This window comes from Culex quinquefasciatus, chromosome 2, assembly GCF_015732765.1.
Source record: "Culex quinquefasciatus strain JHB chromosome 2, VPISU_Cqui_1.0_pri_paternal, whole genome shotgun sequence".
NCBI lineage: Eukaryota > Metazoa > Arthropoda > Insecta > Diptera > Culicidae > Culex > Culex quinquefasciatus.
In genome coordinates this window covers 33,492,813-33,511,010 of record NC_051862.1, presented here as the reverse complement: position 1 = coordinate 33,511,010, position 18,198 = coordinate 33,492,813, and the positions used below count along the sequence as shown (strand labels likewise).

Genomic DNA, 18,198 nt, shown 5'->3' with positions numbered 1-18,198 from the left:
ATTCAAAAATTCAAAAATTCAAAAATTCAAAAATTCAAAAATTCAAAAATTCAAAAATTCAAAAATTCAAAAATTCAAAAATTCAAAAATTCAAAAAAAATTCAAAAATTCAAAAATTCAAAAATTCAAAAATTCAAAAATTCAAAAATTCAAAAATTCAAAAATTCAAAAATTCAAAAATTCAAAAATTCAAAAATTCAAAAATTCAAAAATTCAAAAATTCAAAAATTCAAAAATTCAAAAATTCAAAAATTCAAAAATTCAAAAATTCAAAAATTCAAAAATTCAAAAATTCAAAAATTCAAAAATTCAAAAATTCAAAAATTCAAAAATTCAAAAATTCAAAAATTCAAAAATTCAAAAATTCAAAAATTCAAAAATTCAAAAATTCAAAAATTCAAAATTCAAAATTCAAAATTCAAAAATTCAAAAATTCAAAAATTCAAAATTCAAAATTCAAAATTCAAAATTCAAAAATTCAAAATTCAAAAATTCAAAATTCAAAAATTCAAAAATTCAAAAATTCAAAATTCAAAAATTCAAAAATTCAAAAATTCAAAAATTCAAAAATTCAAAAATTCAAAAATTCAAAAATTCAAAAATTCAAAAATTCAAAAATTCAAAAATTCAAAAATTCAAAAATTCAAAAATTCAAAAATTCAAAAATTCAAAAATTCAAAAATTCAAAAATTCAAAAATTCAAAAATTCAAAAATTCAAAAATTCAAAAATTCAAAAATTCAAAAATTCAAATTCAAATTTAAAAGTTCAAAAATTCAAAAATTCAAAAATTCAAAAATTCAAAAATTCAAAAATTCAATCATTCAAAAATTCAAGAATTCAATAATTCAAAAATTCAAAAATTCAAAAATTCAAAAATTCAAAAATTCAAAAATTCAAAAATTCAAAAATTCAAAAATTCAAAAATTCAAAAATTCAAAAATTCAAAAATTCAAAAATTCAAAAATTCAAAAATTCAAAAATTCAAAAATTCAAAAATTCAAAAATTCAAAAATTCAAAAATTCAAAAATTCAAAAATTCAAAAATTCAAAAATTCAAAAATTCAAAAATTCAAAAATTCAAAAATTCAAAAATTCAAAAATTCAAAAATTCAAAAATTCAAAAATTCAAAAATTCAAAAATTCAAAAATTCAAAAATTCAAAAATTCAAAAATTCAAAAATTCAAAAATTCAAAAATTCAAAAATTCAAAAATTCAAAAATTCAAAAATTCAAAAATTCAAAAATTCAAAAATTCAAAAATTCAAAAATTCAAAAATTCAAAAATTCAAAAATTCAAAAATTCAAAAATTCAAAAATTCAAAAATTCAAAAATTCAAAAATTCAAAAATTCAAAAATTCAAAAATTCAAAAATTCAAAAAATTCAAAATTCAAAAATTCAAAAATTCAAAATTCAAAAAATTCAAAAATTCAAAAATTCAAAAATTCAAAAATTCAAAAATTCAAAAATTCAAAAATTCAAAAATTCAAAAATTCAAAAATTCAAAAATTCAAAAATTCAAAAATTCAAAAATTCAAAAATTCAAAAATTCAAAAATTCAAAAATTCAAAAATTCAAAAATCAAAAATTCAAAAATCAAAATTCAAAAATTCAAAATTCAAAATTCAAAATTCAAAAATTCAAAATTCAAAATTCAAAATTCAAAAATTCAAAATTCAAAAATTCAAAATTCAAAAATTCAAAATTCAAAAATTCAAAAATTCAAAAATTCAAAAATTCAAAAATTCAAAAATTCAAAAATTCAAAAATTCAAAAATTCAAAAATTCAAAAATTCAAAAATTCAAAAATTCAAAAATTCAAAAATTCAAAAATTCAAAAATTCAAAAATTCAAAAATTCAAAAATTCAAAAATTCAAAAATTCAAAAATTCAAAAATTCAAAAATTCAAAAATTCAAAAATTCAAAAATTCAAAAATTCAAAAATTCAAAAATTCAAAAATTCAAAAATTCAAAAATTCAAAAATTCAAAAATTCAAAAATTCAAAAATTCAAAAATTCAAAAATTCAAAAATTCAAAAATTCAAAAATTCAAAAATTCAAAAATTCAAAAATTCAAAAATTCAAAAATTCAAAAATTCAAAAATTCAAAAATTCAAAAATTCAAAAATTCAAAAATTCAAAAATTCAAAAATTCAAAAATTCAAAAATTCAAAAATTCAAAAAATTCAAAATTCAAAAATTCAAAAATTCAAAAATTCAAAAATTCAAAAATTCAAAAATTCAAAAATTCAAAAATTCAAAAATTCAAAAATTCAAAAATTCAAAAATTCAAAAATTCAAAAATTCAAAAATTCAAAAATTCAAAAATTCAAAAATTCAAAAATTCAAAAATTCAAAAATTCAAAAATTCAAAAATTCAAAAATTCAAAAATTCAAAAATTCAAAAATTCAAAAATTCAAAAATTCAAAAATTCAAAAATTCAAAAATTCAAAAATTCAAAAATTCAAAAATTCAAAAATTCAAAAATTCAAAAATTCAAAAATTCAAAAATTCAAAAATTCAAAAATTCAAAAATTCAAAAATTCAAAAATTCAAAAATTCAAAAATTCAAAAATTCAAAAATTCAAAAATTCAAAAATTCAAAAATTCAAAAATTCAAAAATTCAAAAATTCAAAAATTCAAAAATTCAAAAATTCAAAAATTCAAAAATTCAAAATTCCAAAAATTCAAAAATTCAAAAATTCAAAAATTCAAAAATTCAAAAATTCAAAAATTCAAAAATTCAAAAATTCAAAAATTCAAAAATTCAAAAATTCAAAAATTCAAAAATTCAAAAATTCAAAAATTCAAAAATTCAAAAATTCAAAAATTCAAAAATTCAAAAATTCAAAAATTCAAAAATTCAAAAATTCAAAAATTCAAAAATTCAAAAATTCAAAAATTCAAAAATTCAAAAAATTCAAAAATTCAAAAATTCAAAAATTCAAAAATTCAAAAATTCAAAAATTCAAAAATTCAAAAATTCAAAAATTCAAAAATTCAAAAATTCAAAATTCAAAATTCAAAATTCAAAATTCAAAAATTCAAAAATTCAAAATTCAAAATTCAAAAATTCAAAAATTCAAAAATTCAAAATTCAAAAAAAATTCAAAAATTCAAAAATTCAAAATTCAAAATTCAAAAATTCAAAAATTCAAAATTCAAAATTCAAAATTCAAAATTCAATTCAAAATTCAAAATTCAAAATTCAAAAATCAAAAAATTCAAAATTTAAAAATTCAAAAATTCAAAATTCAAAAATCAAAAAATTCAAAATTCAAAAATTCAAAATTCAAAATTCAAAATTCAAAAATTCAAAATTCAAAATTCAAAATTCAAAAATTCAAAATTCAAAAATTCAAAAATTCAAAAATTCAAAAATTCAAAAATTCAAAAATTCAAAAATTCAAAAAATTCAAAAATTCAAAAATTCAAAAATTCAAAAATTCAAAAATTCAAAAATTCAAAAATTCAAAAATTCAAAAATTCAAAAATTCAAAAATTCAAAAATTCAAAAATTCAAAAATTCAAAAATTCAAAAATTCAAAAATTCAAAAATTCAAAAATTCAAAAATTCAAAAATTCAAAAATTCAAAAATTCAAAAATTCAAAATTCAAAATTCAAAAATTCAAAAATTCAAAAATTCAAAAATTCAAAAATTCAAAAATTCAAAAATTCAAAAATTCAAAAATTTAAAAATTCAAAAATTTAAAATTCAAAATTCAAAATTCAAAAATTCAAAAATTCAAAAATTCAAAATTCAAAATTCAAAATTCAAAATTCAAAATTCAAAAATTCAAAATTCAAAATTCAAAATTCAAAATTCAAAAATTCAAAATTCAAAATTCAAAATTCAAAAATTCAAAATTCAAAATTCAAAATTCAAAAATTCAAAAATCAAAATTCAAAATTCAAAAATTCAAAAATTCAAAAATTCAAAAATTCAAAAATTCAAAAATTCAAAAATTCAAAAATTTAAAAATTTAAAAATTCAAAATTTTAGAAATTCAAAAATTCAAAATTTTAGAAATTTTCAAAATTTTAAATTTTTTTAGAAATTTTAGAAATTTTAAAAAATTTAGAAATTTAAAAATTTTTAGATATTTAAGAAATTTTAGAAAATTTAAAATTTTTAAAATTTAAAATTTTAGAAAATTTAAAATTTTACAAATTTTAGAAATTTAAGAAATTTTAGAAATTTTAGAAATTTTAGAAATTTTAGAAATTTTAGAAATTTTAGAAATTTTAGAAATTTTAGAAATTTTAGAAATTTTAGAAATTTTAGAAATTTTAGAAATTTTAGAAATTTTAGAAATTTTAGAAATTTTAGAAATTTTAAAATTTTAGAAATTTTAGAAATTTTAGAAATTTTAGAAATTTTAGAAATTTTAGAAATTTTAGAAATTTTAGAAATTTTAGAAATTTTAGAAATTTTAGAAATTTTAGAAATTTTAGAAATTTTAGAAATTTTAGAAATTTTAGAAATTTTAGAAATTTTAGAAATTTTAGAAATTTTAGAAATTTTAGAAATTTTAGAAATTTTAGAAATTTTAGAAATTTTAGAAATTTTAGAAATTTTAGAAATTTTAGAAATTTTAGAAATTTTAGAAATTTTAGAAATTTTAGAAATTTTAGAAATTTTAGAAATTTTAGAAATTTTAGAAATTTTAGAAATTTTAGAAATTTTAGAAATTTTAGAAATTTTAAAAAAAATTGAAATTTTAAAATTTTGAAATTTTAAAAATTTTAGAAATTTTAAAAATTTTAGAAATTTTTTAAAATTTTAGAAATTTTAAAAATTTTAGAAATTTTGGAAATTTTAGAAATTTTAGAATTTTTAGAAATTTTAGAAATTTTAGAAATTTTAGAAATTTTAGAAATTTTAGAAATTTTAGAAATTTTAGAAATTTTAGAAATTTTAGAAATTTTAGAAATTTTAGAAATTTTAGAAATTTTAGAAATTTTAGAAATTTTAGAAATTTTAGAAATTTTAGAAATTTTAGAAATTTTAGAAATTTTAGAAATTTTAGAAATTTTGGAAATTTTAGAAATTTTAGAAATTTTAGAAATTTTAGAAATTTTAGAAATTTTAGAAATTTTAGAAATTTTAGAAATTTTAGAAATTTTAGAAATTTTAGAAATTTTAGAAATTTTAGAAATTTTAGAAATTTTAGAAATTTTAGAAATTTTAGAAATTTTAGAAATTTTGAAATTTTAGAAATTTTAGAAATTTTAAAAATTTTAGAAATTTTTTATAATTTTAGAAATTTTAAAAATTTTAGAAATTTTGGAAATTTTAGAAATTTTAGAAATTTTAAAAATTTTAGAAATTTTAGAAATTTTAGAAATTTTAGAAATTTTAGAAATTTTAGAAATTTTAGAAATTTTAGAAATTTTAGAAATTTTAGAAATTTTAGATATTTTATAACGTTTAGAAATTTTAGGAATTTTATAACTTTAAGAAATTTTAGAAATTTTATAACTTTTGAAAATTTTAGAAATTTTAAGAATTTTAGAACTTTTAGAAATTTTAGAAATTTTAGAAATTTTAGAAATTTTGAATAAAAAAAATGTAAGACCCATTTTAATCACTCTAAGCCGTTCGACCATTTCTCATCACTTTTGTAGTTTTCCGCTTTTAAATCAACATTTCAGAATTTCAGACCCCCCCCCTTCCACCCCTAGAGCGTGACATACTTCATGGATGACGCCTAAAATCAGAACAATTTAAGTCCAGCACCGGTTTGATCTGCTAGACAAGAAATTCCGCTGATCAACTACCATGATCTTACTCCGCGTTCGGTTGGCCTCCCCATCGGACGCGAAAAAACCTACCGGAACGATTTTTCCGCTTCCGTTTGCGCTTGTGCTCCTTCGCGGGGATCGATTGCGGTGCTTCTTCTTTTTCCTTTTGTTGTGCTTGTGCGACGAGGATGAAGAGGAGAAGTCGCCGGTTCCAGATTTGCCGGATGTGGTGACATCCACCGCAGGTAGAACTTCCACGCCGTCCGGAGCTTGTTTGGGGAGGGTCAATGGTCACTTTGGTGGCTGGAGGTGGTTCCAGCTATTCACTAGAGGTCGTTGTCAACGTGGTTGCCGATTCCGCCGAAGTGAGCGTTTCTTGGGAACTCGCGGCAACAAGTGGTTCAAGAACCGATGAAGCCGGTTCCGCAGGAGCCTTCAGCTTCTCCATCTGCTTATTTTCCGAATTGACCTCCATGGGTTTGGCGGGAGGTTCCAGGATCTCCGGAGCGGGTTCTTCCTTTGGCTGCTCCGGCTCGGAAGACACCGCAGAGTTCGGGATTTCGATGACTTCAACCTTGGGTTTTATGTCCTCCTGCTTTGGAACCTCTGGGGAAATCGGTGTATTGACCTTCTTCTTACGGCCTCGTTAACCTGCGGTGCGGCCGCCTTCGGCGCCAACATCTCCACCGAAATTTCCTCCGCGCTAAGCTTCTCCGACAGTTCCTGGCCGATTTTCGGGATCTTCAGCAGCATTTTTTTCGTCTCGATACCGTTTGCCTCCATGGGATTGTCTCCGGTTCCACTCTTGCGGGGTCGTTTGGGTTGGGAGGTTGGCGCAACGGAAACGACGGAGGTACTCTCCGCCGGAGTCTCTGGGGACTTTTCAAATTCGAGCGAGCTGTTCCGGGTTCGGGACTTGAGCGGGGCTTTCGGCGGGACCACGCTCTCGTGGTCGGAGTCGTCCAACTTGTCGCACTCGAAGCACTGCCAACCGTACAGTTTGGACTTCTTGAGTTCTGTAAAATAAAAAGTGAGATGAAATTTCAGTAATATTATACCAAATAAATAGTACTCACCATCAACTGGATCAATTTTTTCGCAAAAATATTCGCCACCACCTTCCAAAACGATTTTGATCGTTTGTTTATGTTTTAAGAGCGGTGAGCAGTCAGCTGATTCTGACACCCTGACAGTGTAACGCATTGTGGCTGCGGCGGACTAAACAAAATTGCGCCGCAAACAAGGTGGTTGCGGTTTCGCAAACAGTTTGCTTCGATATTGAAAACATTTATTTCAATATCGAAAACATTTTTCATGATTTTGAAAACATCCATTGTTTTCGAATTCATCGCGATTTTTTTTCGGATCCGCCGACCGGATTTTGTTCCGTGTGAAGAATTGAAGAATTGAAGAATTGAAGAATTGAAGAATTGAAGAATTGAAGAATTGAAGATTTGAAGAATTGAAGAATTGAAGAATTGAAGAATTGAAGAATTGAAGAATTGAAGAATTGAAGAATTGAAGAATTGAAGAATTGAAGAATTGAAGAATTGAAGAATTGAAGAATTGAAGAATTGAAGAATTGAAGAATTGAAGAATTGAAGAATTGAAGAATTGAAGAATTGAAGAATTGAAGAATTGAAGAATTGAAGAATTGAAGAATTGAAGAATTGAAGAATTGAAGAATTGAAGAATTGAAGAATTGAAGAATTGAAGAATTGAAGAATTGAAGAATTGAAGAATTGAAGAATTGAAGAATTGAAGAATTGAAGATTTGAAGAATTGAAGAATTGAAGAATTGAAGAATTGAAGAATTGAAGAATTGAAGAATTGAAGAATTGAAGAATTGAAGAATTGAAGAATTGAAGAATTGAAGAATTCAATAATTAAAGCATTGAAGAATTGAATTGTCAAACATTTCAAATTAAATTCCACAAAAACAAAGCATCATCTCATCCCCTCAAAATTTGCATACATTTTCCCGACCATTTGCGCGCCAAAAAATATGATTTTTCCGTTTTTTATGTCCCGAGCCACATGTTGTAGATGATACCAACTTCCAGCGAGATCACCATGGCACTTTTTGGTCGGCATCTGGCTGGATGTCCCCCATCCCTGCAGACGCGAAGAGTCAGCAACATTTGTGGTTAATGTGCGGCACCACAGATTCCACCCCCTTGTTAGTTTTGCCTTCGGAAAAGAACATTCCGTGTGGTTTTGGCCACAGAATGCGCGCGACGGTCCTCGGCAATTTGGCGAATTAATTATACGAAAATGTTGAAGTTTGGAAAATTGCTACTCGCTCTCTAATGCTTGTGAAATGAAATTTCTCCTCCAAAAACACCTCGAAGCATCTAATTCTAATCAAGGGATCGAATAAATTGATTTCAACTGCTGCTGCTGCTTCCGGAGATTACTGGCGCAAATCCACCTGCACTTAGTGGGGGAGAGCGGACGTTGCACGTGGTTAGAAGCACTTTGCGCGTGGTGAGAAGGTGGACGTGTTAAGCTTCAAAGTAAATTTAGTCCTCGGGGACGACTCGACGGTGTGAGCTTTAGGAACACGTAAGCTTTGGTTGAGGGGAAGGATTGCCTTTTCGGAACTTGGTGTAATACAATTATATTTTGGCGGTTGAATAACAGTTTAAAAAATTCACAAAAAGATTATTTGATTCTTCAAAATTGCATTTATTCCAAAGAAAATTTTAAGCAATGATTAGTCATTTTTGATTTTTAGTTCTAGACAATATTTAGATTTCATTTAAGCCATAAAAAATAAATACGATTCCCTGATGTTCTTTCTCTACTTTGCTGAATAACAAGAAATTTTAATATGCTGAGACGCTCAAAAGAACACTTTTTAAATATTTTTTTTATAAATGACTGCCAGAAATCTTGCTTAGTTACTATTTTCAGCCATAACTATTCAAAATATAACATGAGTAAGCTGATTTCTTGCAGAGATTACAAAATGACAAAAGTGCTCTTTTGGAGTAAGAAAATTATTGTCATGTTTTTCAGCTCAGTAAAAAAAATTGTCAAAATAAAGTTTTTAATTATTGCTTAGGCTGGTACAAATATTTTTAAAAGTTTTGTCACCCCCCTTCAAAATTGGCCCGAAAAATCAGGGGGCAAAAAAATATTTTTACAATAAATTTCAAAATTTCATTGAAAATTCAAGTGCAACCAGCTGAAATCAAATTAAAATACATTTTTCTCCGTTTAAAATCATTTTTAGCATGTTTGGGTTTATTAAAAAATCTTAAGATTTTTTGAAAATTTTCGATACAAAATCTTTTTTTTTCGATACAATTTTTGTTTTTGTCAGATCTTAGATTTTTTGAAAACTAATGATTGCAAAACAACTGAACTAGTGTAAAATGCATTTTAAAACACTTTTTTCATTTAAATGTGAAGATTATGGCTTGTTATTTAAATTTTTTATATTTTTTTATTTTTTTGCCCCCCCCCCCTTGGACCTTGGCCAGGGCCGAGGGACAAAAACTTTTTTAAATATTTGCATCGGCCTTATTGACAATGTTTTCAAAAATCATGGTTTTTATTTAGTTTTTTTTGGAAATAAAAATAGCAATAAGCAAAAAAGTCAAAACAATATTTTTTCAAAATTCCTTTTTATTTTGAGTAATAAATTATAATTAATAAAAAATCATCTTCTTCTTGGCAAGTAGGTTTTTTTTCATTTGCATTTAAAAAGAGAAAAAAATATATATTTTTTAAATTAAATATGATTTATTGTAATCCTTAGTCACAAAAAATCTATTGCATAAATTTTCTGAAAGTTCATCTATATTGATGGTTTGTAACTAGTATAGCCAATAGAATGTCAACATAATTTTCGAAATAATTAAAAAAAAACTTTTTTTAATAATTTTTTTTAAAGAGCGGAAAACGTAAAAAGGAAGAAGATACAGATTTAAACAACAATTCATGCAAAAAAATATAATTATTATGATATATGTTTTTATTAAGGTCAACTTTCAAAGATTGTAACTACTAAGCAATTTCGAAGGAGGTCAGATATATTATTAAAAAAAAAACTTCTATGATTTATTACACTTTAATTACTTTTTGAAAAACGAAAGGTTTATTTTAAAAATATGCTGGATCGATCAAAATAATATTGATAATAGTAAGAATTTTGAAAATAAAAATTTTGTATGATTTTCAAGTTACTTCAAAAACTCAGTTAAAATTTTTATTAAATTAAGAACAACTATTTATTTTAAGAGGATAACTTAAATTCAGAAAATGGAAGATTTGTCTGTATTTGAATGCAAGAAAAGAGAATAAAAAAATATTCTTTAGTTCCGAAATTTTAACAATTTTTTATTAAGGCATATTAGATTTTAGATTTTATTTTTAAAAAATATGCAAAATACTAGATGAGTAGTTAACCTTAAAACCTAGTTATAACACCAATTTTCATCTAAACGCAAAATACACTCATCACTAGTTTAGTGAAGGGTTTTTTTAGTTTCATGCAACATTTTCAGCATTTTGGAAGAAGGAGTAATACAGATTTCTTCATGCATCATCGCTGTTATTCTACTGTCAAAAATTTGAAAAAAATTACATAGCGTCTGTTTCCGATCTGTGGTGCAAAAACTTCAAATTGTCTAAAATTGACCCTATTGATTTAAAAAAAAAAAACCGAAATAATAGTTGTACATAGTTTTGATTGTTAGTTTACAAATGTATTTTTAAATTTTTGTTAATCTTTTTTTTTTGCTATCTGTTTCTAAGGGAAATTTGTAAAGGAACAGACAAAAACTTAGAAAAAATGCATTTTTTAGGCCGTTGCAAAAATTTTGCAAATCTGACCAAAGCCGATGGAAATATAAAAAGTTGAAAGTACAAGCTATACATTCATAATTAGAATAAAAAAAGGGTTGAAAATTGCAATCCAGACCAGTCCAGTTGTTTTGCAATAATTAGTTTACAAATATTTAAATATTGACATTAGAAATAATCAGCGAAAAAAAATATGTTAAAAAATCTTGGTATGAGCCTTATTTTTGCAAACATCTTTTATAAAAATAAATACTCGAAAGATATTAAAATATTTTCGATAGCAGAATTGCGTGACTTGTTACTATATTTTATCGTCTTTTCTCAATTATAAAACAATTTTAAACATTTAGAAATATCTTTGGTATGTTATCTTGTGAAACGTATTTTTTTGAAAAATATTGTGAATAAAAACCGACAAACCATTATTCGGATTAAAACTATTTGTTACCTAGTAATATTGATAACACATACAATATTTTTGCAAGCTTCAAAAATCGTTTTGTAGATCTGAACAAAACCTACAAATTGCTTTTAAAAGATTGAAACAATATTGCGTCGTTCCAGAGAAATCGACAAATTAGATTTCACTGTACGTTCAAAATTATAATAAAAATTATTATAAAAGTTGTCAGAATTCCGTAATTATTATGAAAAAAAAAAAATGATTGAGCGGCACAAATAAATTTCACTTAAATTAAATTCGATTTTAAAACGTAAAATAGCTAATAACACAAATCTTCAATCCCGCGGGGTCGAAAACAGAGAGAGAGGAGCGACAGGTGGCAAATGGGTAAACCCGTCCATGTCCCTCCCAGCTAGGGTAAGGAGTTTCCAACCGGGCCACGTGTCTCCCCAGCTTCGGAACTTGAGCTATTCCTCTAGCGCCTGCCGTGTGGCACCATTTGTCCTTCCCACGGACCACTACGGCCAGGCAAGCCGCGGCGGGACTCCACTGGGAAAAACTTCCATCCATTTCGATCCATTAATATTACGTTGGATGGCAGAGTCCAGGGGGGGGGGGGTTCCTCGGAGGGGGAGTGGGGTGTCGGAACACCGTGTTTCCACCATCAACCAGTTAGTCCAGAGTGGCTGAGTGCGGGGCCGCATATGTTCTATCTGTCAAAAACTTATGAAGAACGATATTTTAATATAGGTTATGTTCCAGGATGGGGGCGGGGGGTGCTTGATCTGGGGAAGGAGTAGATGGTGGGGGTGGTCTACGCCGTTTCTTCCCCTGCGCCAACATTGGCAGAGAGTCAGCTTGTGTGTAAGAAGTACACCAGCAGTTCTTGAGAGGTATTACCGTTTGCTTTAGCTGGAAAGTCCAGATAATTTAATTTAAAAAAATCAATTTTTATCTTTATTTTCTAAAACTATTTTTTTTCTATAACATCAGAAAACTAAGCCTAAAATACAAAATCATCAGATGCCCATCTTTCAGTGTCAACACCCCACTTCTACACAGAATTCTACCCGAACCCCGCTTCCCCCCAATAACGACAGAAGAGGTAGCAGGTGACACGTGGCAATTTGGATTACCGAAAAAATCTAAAACCCACTAAACTGTATGTGGCACGGCCAAAGTTGTGCTTAAAACCTGTGGAACTTCCTCCTCCGGAAGGGCCGGATCCTTGCTGGGAAGAAGAAACTGGGGCGAAAAAAATTGAGGCAAAGCAGCCAGAAGAAGAAAAAAACACATGTCGTAAATCTTGGTTTGAGAGCTTTTTTTTGCGCCTGGACAACCCTGCTGGTTTGAACGCGAGCAGAGGTGGAAGCTTTGAAGGTTTTTGAAACCAGAGGATGCAAGTTTTTTTAAGATTAATTTAAGTTTGAATGGTGAAATATTTTTTTCATAATCAGAATCATTTTGTCAAACCAAGAGCGGTCGTGGCTGAATGGTTACGATGTTCGCTTTATAAGCGAATGGTTCTGGGTTCGATACCCATCTGCTCCCAACGAGAAAGTTCTGGACTCATTAAATTTGGAATTAATGAAAAAAAACTTCAAGCTCACGGCGGGGTTCGATCCCCTGTCCTTAGGATTGGTAAGCAAAATGCTTTCCACTTAACCGTGGAGCATTGGTAGCTTGAGGAGGAATCAGACTGGTATAGTTGAATCCAAGCATCGGACTTAGAATCGCATTGAATGCAAGTTGAACATCAGAACTCAAACAAGATTGCATGCAATATTTGCAAGCGCAGTTGAAATTGAATCTAAAAATACCTCGCTATAAATAGCCTGGACGACTGATAGTATTCATCCAATAAGAGATGAGAAGAATTGAAAGCATTCCCATTAGAAATGAGAACTCACGAAGAATTCGAACAACAATGCAAACGGTCGTTACCACTCGCCTAGGGTGGCTCCTCAGACCATTCACCTTCCCAAAAACCGCCCAACTCCAAGCGAAACTTACTTGAGGATACCGTGGAGATTTTCCCTTAATACTCTTAAAAAAGTGGAGCATCAACACTTCCCGTCTTCCAATTCCCTTTCCTTGTCCCTGGTGCGCGGTGGAGATGGGAGCGGCCGGCAATGGACGGCTGCCATGGTGGTGAGAATCTGGTTCAGGTGGAATTGGTTCTATTCCCAATTATCGATTCCTAGGCAACTTGGGCTTAGACAATCATCACATCACATGGCGAAAATCCAGTCTGCAATCCGCTAAAATCACCGTCTCCTAGCGAAGCGAATCAGAATCATTTTGTCAAACCGATTGCAAAGATAAAATTTGGCAAACTCATTTATTAACTGAGGCTTTTTCATATTCTCAGAGTTTGGAAACGCCCGGACAACAGGAAAAACTATTTAAAATATCTGAAATTTTTTCAGTTAACTAGAATAATATTTTTTTCATAAAAACATTATACCAACTTAATCTTTGAAAATTTCTGATGGCAGAAGTAAACAGGGGTGCTTAAAGTTTTTGAAAAGCGTTTGAAAAAAGTTTTTGAATTTGAAGCTCACATGAGCTTGCGGGCTTAATTAGATCACACAATCGTTAAAACTGAAAAAAATAATGTTTTTGTTGAAGTTTTTTTGAAATCTCAGGTATTTTTACAACATTTTCGTGATTTTAATATAAGCAAGCAAAAATAATCTTTTTGAGTAGTTTTGTACAAAAGCTTCGAATCTATTAGTTAAATTTTGTTAAAATCGGAGAACCCAACACAAATACAATTAATTTGCTTTTTATTGCAACAATACAATTTTTTCGACTGATTACTATCTTGATTTCACTAATATAAAGAACATTAAAAGTTATTTAGTTGAATTCACTTGTATCATAATTGTTTTGCCTTCCTCACGTTACTGAGGAAAGGCTATAAAATCACTCGAAAAATGAACTTCTCAATTAGACCTCCTAGACCCACCTTCACGTATACCTATCGACTCAGAATCAAATTCTGAGCAAATGTCTGTGTGTGTGGTGGGATGTTGATCAAAAAATTGTCACTCGATTATCTCGACATTGGCTGAACCGATTTTGTCCGTTTTGGCGTCATTCGATCCGTCTTGGGGTCCCATAAGTCGCTATTAAAAATTATGCAGTTTAGTCAAATACTTCAAAAGTTATGCTAAAAAAACGATTTTAAAAATAGTCCGGAAGATTGCAAAAAGGGTGTTTTTTGTAAGAAAACCCGTCATGCTATACATTTTCAGAAAGGTATTTAAAAGACCTTTCCAACGCGTCCAAGACATTGAAGATCTGACAATTGTATCAAAAGTTATAAGCACTTAAGTGTTATTTATACAGTTGTTGGAGGCCGGATCTCAGATATGTTTATAAAAACGTTGTCCGGGTCTCTCATGCGACCTATCGTTTGATAGGTATTTAAAAGACCTTTCTAACGTGTCCAAAACCTTGAAGATCTAACAACCCTATCAAAAGTTATAAGCACTTAAGTGTTATTTACGCAATTTTGCATTTTGGATAGCACCCGTTAAATGTGAGGAAGGCGCCAACCACCTAAGGGTGGATTAAGTAACGTTTTTTTTTATGTATTTAAGGGGGGGGTGACTTTGTAAAAGTGCGTAATTTTAATTTTTGGTGATGATAAGATTTAAGATAAATAATTGCTTATGGATTTTTCTAACATTATTCCTCCAATTTCAATAAAATTTCATTAAATTTCATTCTTCCTTTATCAGATGTTAGGTACTCAGATTTATAACCCACTTGTTAGAGGTCAAATCACTAGGTGGAAGGTTTATAAGAGCAAAATAAGTTTGAGGCCCGTATAGTAAAAGATCGTTCGCATGATTTTTGAATTAATATTATTCCTGTATTTTAGCTATCTTTACAGTTTCCTGCAATAAGGCCGATACGCACCTCCCAAGAAAAGGGTTTGAGAAATGACTTTACGAACAGCAGAACAAAGGAGAGGGAACGATCTTTTGGGGCTTTTCTTCACCCTCTCTGGCTTGCTTTCGCTGCCGTTGCTGCTCATTTGATTTTTTGTTCTTGACCAGTTCCTTCCGAAGTGCGTATACCGCTTGAATCAAAATCGAACGTTTAGTCGTGTTTTTTTTTTCAATAAGGAGCAATTCCATGCCAAATAGGGAATCGGTTGTATCCGACCCTCTCCGATTCCAATGAAACTTTGTAGACATGTTATCCTACGCTTATATAAGCCATTTTTGTGTATATGGAGCCAGTTCCACTCGATACTAACATTTGAGAAGGGCGTAAGTGTTTTAAATATTTTTGTAATTTGGAATTTTAAAATTTCTGTATCTCGAAGCCGTTGAATCGTATCAAAAAGTGGTCTGAGACAAACTTGTAGGAAATTTGACGGGCTTTCCGAAAAAAAAATACACTGAAAGAAAAAAACATTCTACTTTTACGAGATTTTTTGATTTTTAAAGTTAAAAGTAAAAATTTTGGGAGGAGCCCACGATTTTTTTTCGTTCAAAATTTTTGTGAAGATAGCCTAAGATGTTACAAAAAGACTCAACAAAAATGCAGGATGGACCAACTCACTTAAAAAAATACAAAAATCATTTACTGAAACTGTTTTTTTTGAAAAGTGCTCTAAACGTCAAAATTTTTAAAAAACGATAATGAGAATCGATTCTCCAGACAATTTATATAAAAGTCTCCATATTGACTACTGTCCTTAGTCCAATTCTTGTGAAGTTACAGCGGTTTTAAAAATAAAAATGTTGAAAAAATGGGTTTTTTGATGGTTTTTTGCAATTTCTAAATGACAGACTTAATTTTTCAGTCTTGAAAATATTTTTACCAGAAAGCTCGTCCAATTTCCCATAAGCTTGTCTTAGACCACTTTTCAATTGGATGTATGGGCTTACAGGTATAAGCTAATTACATTGCTCATAACTGAAACATAATATTTTTTCAGTGTAGTATAGTAACCTGGATAGTAAATTAGCTTTAATCATCAAAAAAAATGAGTTATTTTGAAAAGTGGTCAAAGACAATCTTATGGGAAATTGGACGAGCTTTTCGGTAAAAATATTTACGAGACTGAAAAATCAAGTTTGTCACATAGAAAATGCAAAAAACCATCAAAAAACCTATTTTTTCAACATTTTTATTTTTAAAACCGCTGTAACTTCACAAGAATCGGACTTAGGACAGTAGTCAATATGGAGACTTTTATGTAAAATTGTCTGGAGAATCGATTCCCACTATCGGTTTTTGAAAATTTTGAAGTTTAGATCACTTTTCAAAAAAAAAAAACAATTTCAGTAAATGATTTTTGTATTTTTTTAAGTGAATTGCTCCATCCTGCATTTTTTTTGAGTCTTTTTGTAACATCTTAGGTTATCTTCACAAAAATTTTGAACGAAAAAAAATCGTGGGCTCCTCCTAAAATTTGACTTTTAAACTTAAAAATCGAAAAATCTCGTAAAAGTAGAATGTTTGTATCTTTCAGTGTATTTTTTTTCGGAAAGCCCGTCAAATTTCCTACAAGTTTGTCTCAGACCATTTTTTGATACGATGCAACGGCTTCGAGATACAGAAATTTTAAAATTCCAAATTACAAAAATATTTAAAACACTTACGCCCTTCTCAAATGTCATTATCGAGTGGAACTGGCTCCATATACACAAAAATGGCTTATATAAGCGTAGGATAACATGTCTACAAAAATTCATTGAAATCGGAGAGGGTCGATAAAAAAATACCTGAAAAATTCCGGTTTGGGCTGGAATTACTCTAAGATAGATTTTTCAACGCAATATTTATCGGGATATTTTTTTTGGAAAAATAAGTATTATATTAACAAAAAAGGTTCACAAAAAAGCAATAACTTTACCAAGCTTATTAGGAATTATAAAATCACTTACAGAAATGTCAAAGGGCCATTTTAAGTGATTTGAAGTGATCATTCAAATCACCTCGCGGGCCGCATTTGGCCCGCCTTCATATTTTGGTCACGCCAAAATCAACCAAAATAATTATTCAAGTCATTTATATTTAATATCAAACCTTTGCAAATAAACTTTTCAATCAATGTCTTTAATTATAGAGTTCTGATTTATAAGGTTTCTCAATAAGACAAAATCTTTAAAAACTGTTTCAAATAACAACAAATTATTCATCAAAAACAAGATTTTCACTATTTCTAGAAGAAAACAAGGAAACTAAAAAAATGAAAAGAAAATTCTAATGAAATATGAAAATATGGACATATCTAGAGTTTTTTACTTTTAGGGTGTATTTGAAACCGCCAAACACTCAAAAGGCAAAAACATTTTTTTTAATTGAACCTAAAAAAACTCTCGATATCATCATTGAAGATATTTTTGAAATCTTGAATATTTATTCAAAAATGCACCACAACTGTGTGGATTTTTATAATAATATCTAAAAATAATAACAAAAATCTACTAGCCCTGGAATGCAGAACAAACTGTACAAATTTTGTTGAAATGAATTTCAATTGCAATGATATCTTAATGCGACTAATTTAAGGAATATTGGTTTCAATATTTTCCAAAGTTTTTGAACCATTTACATCTGTAAATCATTCATAAAATTTAAAAATATCTCCAAATGAAAAAAAATATAAATTTTGTTACTGCAATTCGGTTTGAATAAAATTAATTTTTAATTCCAGTTTTGAAATAAATTTCGATTTTCAAATATTAAATTAGGAATAAATCGAAGGACAGTTTTAAATACAAAAAATATTGTTTACCTTTGCTTCAATTTTAATTGACTTGCAAGACATTCGAATTTTTTGATGATACATCTGGTCTGCTTTCCTACTAATTCAGATCAGAATTTTTTGACAACCCAAAACCAAAGTGACATAATTTCAATTTATTTTGTAAACATTATTCAATCGGCATAGCATTTTTTACATGGACTGTGGCAGCCAACACAATGTACATGTCATTTAAAAAAAAGGTTTTGTTAAACAAACTTTTTTTTAATATTTTGATAGTCTTTGTAAATCAATGTGAAAGCTTTTTTCATTGTTATAAAAAGCTTGAATTTTCAACACAATGACCAGTTCCTTCCGAAGTGCGTATACCGCTTCAATCAAAATCGAACGTTCTATAATTGATTTCCTAAAATGTTGATTTACCCTTAACAATCACCTTTAGTCGTGTTTATTTTTTTCAATAATATAGATTTTTCAACGCAATATTTGCTTCATAT

The 18,198-nt window shown here is 27.7% G+C and overlaps 2 protein-coding genes across 4 annotated transcripts in view; both read right to left on the bottom strand.

Moving 5' to 3' along the window:
- Positions 1-18,198, bottom strand: part of LOC119767097 (protein CBFA2T2) — a 169,547-nt gene that overhangs the window by 77,660 nt on the left and 73,689 nt on the right. The window lies entirely within an intron of this gene.
- On the bottom strand, positions 5,707-7,089 carry LOC119767098. The gene is made up of 2 exons (XM_038254725.1): positions 6,827-7,089; positions 5,707-6,766 (listed from the first exon to the last, which is right to left on the bottom strand). Exons 1-2 carry the CDS (start codon positions 6,951-6,953, stop codon positions 6,333-6,335), a joined length of 561 nt encoding a protein of 186 aa, XP_038110653.1. The 5' UTR covers positions 6,954-7,089; the 3' UTR covers positions 5,707-6,332.

Coding starts and splice junctions, on each gene's coding strand:
- LOC119767098 (XM_038254725.1), bottom strand. CDS start 6,953: ATGCGTTACACTGTCAGGGTGTCAGAATCAGCTGACTGCTCACCGCTC. Junction 6,767..6,826: donor AAAAATTGATCCAGTTGATG/GTGAGTACTATT, acceptor TTTATTTTACAG/AACTCAAGAAGTCCAAACTG.